Here is a 6,433-nt window from a genome sequence, read left to right on the forward strand (position 1 = left end):
GAAGTAGAAGAAAAGAAAGCAGTAATCGAATTTTACTCAGACACCTCCCTGGCAACGACGCAAAAAAGTCATGAGCACCAGTATTGCAGCAAGGATGCTACAACTCCTGGGCTACCAACTTTACATTATCAACCCGGGGTTCGTACAAACTTGGAGGTGGCAATGTTGTATACACAAGTAAAAGTGATGGTTCTGCCTGTTTTCACTCTTCAGCTGGCGAGAGACCACTGGGGTTTCAAGCTAGACTTCTATGGAGCTGGAAGAAGCTTGATTATTTGATGGAAGAAAGCTAAATCTACTCTAAGAGAGAGCTACTCTACTGCAATAATGGATAAGGTCGACATGTAATGCTAAATCACACCATTTCCTAATTAACTGCGAATAAACTATGCTTAGCAGAAATACTGAATCAACATGAACCAAATGCTACTATCTAAGTTATAGAAGTAAGAAGCATTAAACATCACTAATGTGCAAGTAAAGAGACTGAACTAAATCAGTTTTTTCTTTTTTGTCTTTTTATGCAAAATCAAGTATGCAAACTAATTACTTATGTTGATGTGGTAGGTAAATTAAGGATGTTTCAGGATGGCTGGAAGGGTTATGGGATGGTTGGATGGTGTGGATGACCCTTGGGAGGCTTTTGGTGAATTCCTAGAAGTTTTGCATCAATTCAGCCTCAAAATGAGCCCATTTCATGAAAATGTATAGGGTGTACTAGAAACCTACAAGATCCCCTGTAAACCTACAGGATATAGCTAAGAGAAAAATGCGAGGTTTTGAAGGTGATGGAAGGCTTGGGAAAGGTGTGTGATGGATGAAATGGAGTGGGAGAAGGTCTATGATCACTCATAACACAACATCAAAGATAGTAGATGGCTGGATTCGCTCAATGTGCTTGGAAGAATTTCTATGAAAAATGATGAAAACTAGTGAAGGTGATGGTGAAAACAAGGGATGGCTAAGGTGGATGGAGTGGAAGGTGGCTACTGGCTATGAAGTCTTAGTCTCCTCCTGAAGCACCTACTCTGCATAAAACATGTATATCTTCCAAAAATCTATGCAAACAAGAAACATTTTCATAAACTAGAAAAGCAGAATTAATGAATTAACTGCCTACACTATGCATGAGGAAAGTTGCTGAAAGGAATGAAAGCATGGATGAGATCTACTACAGAAATGAAGATGAAAAATATGACAATGGAATCCTACCTTGAAAAACTAACCAAATACTAATTTAAAGACAACAAACTCCAAAGCTCATAACAGAACTAGAAATCTGTGTTTTTGGGACTCCTTAAGGGTCCCTTCCTCAAGTCATGATCCCAGAGATAGAAAGTGAGGCCGAGATACATGCTAACAACCTTATGGTGATCATTTTATCTTTGCTAACCTGCTACTGGAGTAAGGCAAAAATGGAAGCAAACTAATAAACAACCAATCCAATCTACATTACTTGTAATGGAAATGCATCTAAAAAGAAAATTAACATTGAAGCTATGAAACTACGCTAAACATACATATACAAGAAAGAGGAGCCTTGGCTGCTACGTTTGGGTCCTAACCCAAGAGCTTCAGCCCTCTTAGTAAACTCAGTGCTTTGTCAAAAAAAAACTCATTCTTATTACCGAAACAACAAGTTACATCAGTAGAACTTTCACAAGTCTATAGCTCGAAAGTAGCTTAGAGTTTTACAATAAAAATATGAATCCTAATGAGGCTCTGGGCCTCTATACTTGTACAACTGAAGTCCCCGATGAATTCCTTAAAATAAAGGAGGCTCGGCTCCTGAACTCGAGATAAACTAGCTCTTTGTCTCTCACTTGCTCAACTGCCTTCTAATCCTCATGGCTTGGCTTCTTGCACTCCAAGCTCGTGTGATGGATGGAGGAATATTTGAATGGGGGATAAGTAAATGAGGAGGATTTTCCTCCTACAATCCTTCTCCCTTGTCCCATTTGATTTTTAACATTAGTATTTGCAAAAATTCCTTGATTTTCTCCTTCAATCCTGCATTCAATGCATATTAGTCCACCAGGCATAATATCCAACTCTAACTCATCTCATAAACAAAATATAATAAAAAACATGTAATAAGTTGTGAGAAAAGTTGGTTTGACTAAGCTAGGAGGTGAATTAAGGCCCATATAATTACCCAATGATCAGGCTCATGAGTGTCCATAGTGTTCAGAGGGTCATACAAATTCTTAATATATTTATCCCAATTTTCTAAGGGGATAGAATGATTATTTTTTGTTTTACGAACAAGCACATTCCACCAAAACTTTATGGGTGCAAATTTAGAACGGTGGAGAAGATGGTCTTGCCTCTCATTAATATATTACCTCTTCTTCCTCTTCATGAGATCTTTGTATATACTTATATTAAAAAGAAAACAAAATAAACTTTAAAAATAAAATTTTAAAGTTTTAAAGCTTTTTTATTTAAAAAATAAAGGGTTATTTGTCATAAATGTATATATATATATATATATATATATATATATACTTTTTTTAAGTTGATTTAATTATATTACCTCATAAAAATATACAAACCAATACATTATTAATCTATCTACTCAACATATTTTATGGTAGATGGTCTTAATCTACTCAATAGGGAACCATATGTTTTTTACCACAAGCCTATAGAATAATTTTTCTAAAACTTTAAGAATCTTAAAAGTGACAACATCACTAGAATATCTTAATCATGTTACAAGAAATTGAGCATTAGACAACTAGGAATGAGAAGAGGGAGATCTTTCACAGGTCTTGAAGGGGCTGAGTTCGTGCTAATTTATGGAATATGGCACTTAATTTGTGCCATATGGGTGACCATTCTCTCCATAAAAAAATGTTGGTTTCTTTGTTCAGATTTCACATGTGCAAGAATTGCAATGACATTGTACCTTTCACTCTACGATCCATTTTCATTTGCTAATAGAGAGGAAAATATTGGTAGTATTTTTTCTCCTTCCCGTGGTGAGTCCACTGTCACAACACCATGATCATGAACCCATTGTCCTATACCCTCTTTGAGCTCTAGGTCAAATCAGATATTATGCAATTCACTCTGTATTTGGTGTAGTACCACTACTTGAAAGGACTCAACAACACCTTGGGCTTGCTATTGGACAAGGTTACGAACATGGGGACCAGCAAGTTCCTTGTTCCTCAACCCATTGGGGGAAATTATAATTTTTTTAAAATAAATTGGAAGTAAAATAAAATAGGAAAAAATACATAAATGAAATATAAACTTCCATCTCATTATTAATCATTAAGCCTTATTATTTAGTAGTGTGGTTCTTCACTAGCCCTTTACACTAGTGTATGGATGCTCATCTTCACTAGCCATCCCTCCTGCTACTATATATTCCAAGGTAGTGCTAACATATACTCTAGAAATTGTTAAATTGATAGGGTAACCAAATTCCTTGTTTAGATATAGTGGATGCCCTCTACAAAAACTACACATGAAAATTCCCAACAATTTCCTGCAAGACCAAAACATAAACAATATATTAGCTATACCATAAAAGAATATTGTGTATAAAGAAGACCACCCATGAGCTAGAAATCCTTCTCCTTTACCTAAAGGATGTATCTAGTGATATCTACCATCATTTACCTGAAGGTTGTATTTAGTTATATTTTGTTTTGAAATTACAATTATTTCTCACATCTTACATACCGCATTGGCATTGATTGTTCACAAGAGTTACCACTCCCTTTATCATCCAATCAATCAATAGACCTTCGCATGTGCTTCTACTTCTGGTACTTGAATGGCCCACTCTTCACTCAAAGGCTTTTGTGCTTCTCCATCTTTGTATTCATGTGGAATGTGACCAGGCTACCCTCTTTATTTATTTTTTCCCACACCCTTGGTAGTGGGAAAACCACTGAGTCAACCACATTCCTTGTGCCTCACTCCCATTGGAGAAAAATATAAGTCCTTCTTTCTCACCCCATTGGGGAAAAATTGTATATTTTTTAAAATGAAATGAAACTAAAATAAAAAAGGAAAAAATACATAAATGAAATGTACAAGTATGTCTTTTTGTAAGCTTATATGGTATTACCTCAAAAAATAGAAATTTCTAGTACATCATTCATCTATCCACTCTCAACAATTTTAGCCATCACCTGTTATTAAAGGCACGATACAACATAAAGCTAAGAAATCTACTGGAAATAAAACTGCATGCATCTCCATGTATAGGGGTGGCCACCCCACCCCTACCATCTAATGTAATTCATTCTTGAAAGTGGGGGGCTCCACTTGCTCCACATAGTCTCCTGTAAACACACTCTATCAAAAAATTATTTATTTTTTAAAATAACTCTAAATTCAAATTTAGAAGTAATATAAATGTTTTTATCATTTCATTCTTTGCGCACTCATATACATTTTACAAAAAACACAAGAGATTTTCTAATAAAATCTATTTTAATGCATTGCCAATAATAATGCAATACAATAATGTATGAACTAAACATTAAGCTTTTACAAAATAAATTAATAATATGTTTTACCTATTAAACTTCTATAAAATAAGCTATATTTAATAAAATAAACTGTAAATCTTCATACTATTGTATCTTATTTTTATTGTTCCAAACTTTTGTCATGGCAATTGCTACAATTCTTCAGTGTGTTATATTGGGATCATGGGAAAAGATGTAATATTACACATCCCTTCTGGTGCTTCAACGTCTCTTAACAATCTAATGTATCCTGCTTCTCCCCAATCTTCTCCCCAAGAGTTCTTGAGTCTCCAGAACTTAATTCCCTTATTTTGTCCCTTACGTCGGTTGCCATATCCAACCAATACACCTCCATGACTAATTTCTTGGCCACATGAACCAGTAAATATTCCCTGCTTAACAAACAAAATTTGCTTAATTACACTTGCTAAATTATTTATATCTTATTTATTAGTTCTCAACAACAATGTAAAATGTAAAAAATGGTAACCACTTACCCCATATAAGATTGAAAGTCCAGACTTGCGACAATGGGTATAGATATAGGTTGTTGAGTTACTGCCGCTTTGAGAGCTGCTTCATTGTCAAAGACGAGCATTTTCCAGCCATCAATAGCCGCTGCTGGATTTCCAATCTATATCAAAACAAAACAACACAATGATTTGATTGTCTCACAAATTATAATAATGTTATTATTATAAATATTATTATTTCATGATATCTAACTTTATTATTATTATAAATATTAATATTTAACAATGTCTAACTATCTTGATGCACAAAACCTTGTTATCGTACCTGTGGGAATTGGCACTGCCCCTTAAAACCAGTGTAGGGATACAGATCTTCACTGACCAACCCTCCGGTGTCTATTATATATTGGAAGATAACGTCAGCATACCCTCCGGAATCGCAATCATAGTCGTGGGGATTGCAATCTAGCGATTGCTGCGCTGATAGGCTAAACAAATCGCCTGTTTCAATAGCGTGGATGCCCTCTACAGTGCTTGCAGTGTAAAATGCCCAACAACAACCTGCAAGGCCAAAAAATAAACAGTATTCACGAGACACCAGGAAAAAATGCCCAACAACTACCATTCGAAATTGAAATTATTTCTCTCATAATACATACTGCAGTCGCCTTGATTCTTCACACTAGATACTGCTCCCCTACTCCTCCAATCAAAAGACCTTGGCAAGGTGTTTGAGTTCTGGGACGTGAATGATACATTCTTCAGTCCCCTTCTCTTGAGTTTCTCCATCTCTTGCATGTTCATTGGTTTCAAGTACATTGCTCTGAATTCTTCGTTACTGAGATCCGCAAACTTATTCAATCCAAGTCTGTACGTAAGATTCTTTTTATTCACAGAGTCTATGTATTTCACATTGCTCTTAAATATTTCGAATCGTTCATCAGATGCATTTCTCGGGGTGCATTGCCGAGGCAGCCAGTTATGATAAAGGAGTCACAGACTTTCTTCAGACTCGAGGTCTTTGTCTGTAAATCTAGGAGACTTGCGGGTTGCATTCACTGATAAAACCCACAAGGCTGCCAGCACCAGAAACAGAAACAGGACCGCCCTTGCCATTACTAAACAACAATAATTCACACAAGTATGCCCACAAATAATGTGAATTGGTGGAGATAAACTGGAAGAGGGTCTCGTTATATAGTAACTACGACTGAGTGTAATCCAATGAGATCATTAGTGGAGTGTAATCCAATGACATCATTAGTGGAGTGAAATATTATTTTTTCAAATTACATATCTCCATCTAATAAGTCAATGACTATGTTGGGATTCTTTTTCTAAATGAGATTTTTTCCTTTGTTTTTCTTCCACAGGAAAAAAACTATTTTTTCCTATGTTTTTCTTGCACAGGAAGAAGAATGATTCTTGGGGTGTGATGCAGGCTTGGAAATGATGGCAAAGAGGTTT

The 6,433-nt window shown here is 35.6% G+C and overlaps 1 protein-coding gene across 1 annotated transcript; it reads right to left on the reverse strand.

Moving 5' to 3' along the window:
• Positions 1-4,725: 4,725 nt before the first annotated feature.
• Positions 4,726-6,082, reverse strand: LOC149183281 (ervatamin-C-like). Its single transcript, XM_089414901.1, has 5 exons — positions 5,968-6,082; positions 5,626-5,865; positions 5,292-5,527; positions 4,991-5,127; positions 4,726-4,885 (listed from the first exon to the last, which is right to left on the reverse strand). The coding sequence occupies exons 1-5, from the start codon at positions 6,080-6,082 to the stop codon at positions 4,726-4,728; spliced, it is 888 nt and encodes a 295-aa protein (XP_089271027.1).
• Positions 6,083-6,433: the final 351 nt, after the last annotated feature.

Source organism: Pinus tabuliformis, chromosome 3_2, assembly GCF_031772625.1.
Source record: "Pinus tabuliformis cultivar Carrire ecotype Pingquan chromosome 3_2, CPIR1, whole genome shotgun sequence".
In the NCBI taxonomy this organism is placed as follows: domain Eukaryota; kingdom Viridiplantae; phylum Streptophyta; class Pinopsida; order Pinales; family Pinaceae; genus Pinus; species Pinus tabuliformis.

Bases quoted from the DNA above. Each gene is read 5' to 3' on its own strand.
- LOC149183281 (XM_089414901.1), bottom strand. From the start codon at position 6,082: ATGGCAAGGGCGGTCCTGTTTCTGTTTCTGGTGCTGGCAGCCTTGTGG. The intron at 5,866-5,967 runs GTCTGTGACTCC...TGAAATACATAG, and splicing joins AGACCTCGAGTCTGAAGAAA to ACTCTGTGAATAAAAAGAAT. The intron at 4,886-4,990 runs GTAAGTGGTTAC...TTTGTTAAGCAG, and splicing joins GACTTTCAATCTTATATGGG to GGAATATTTACTGGTTCATG.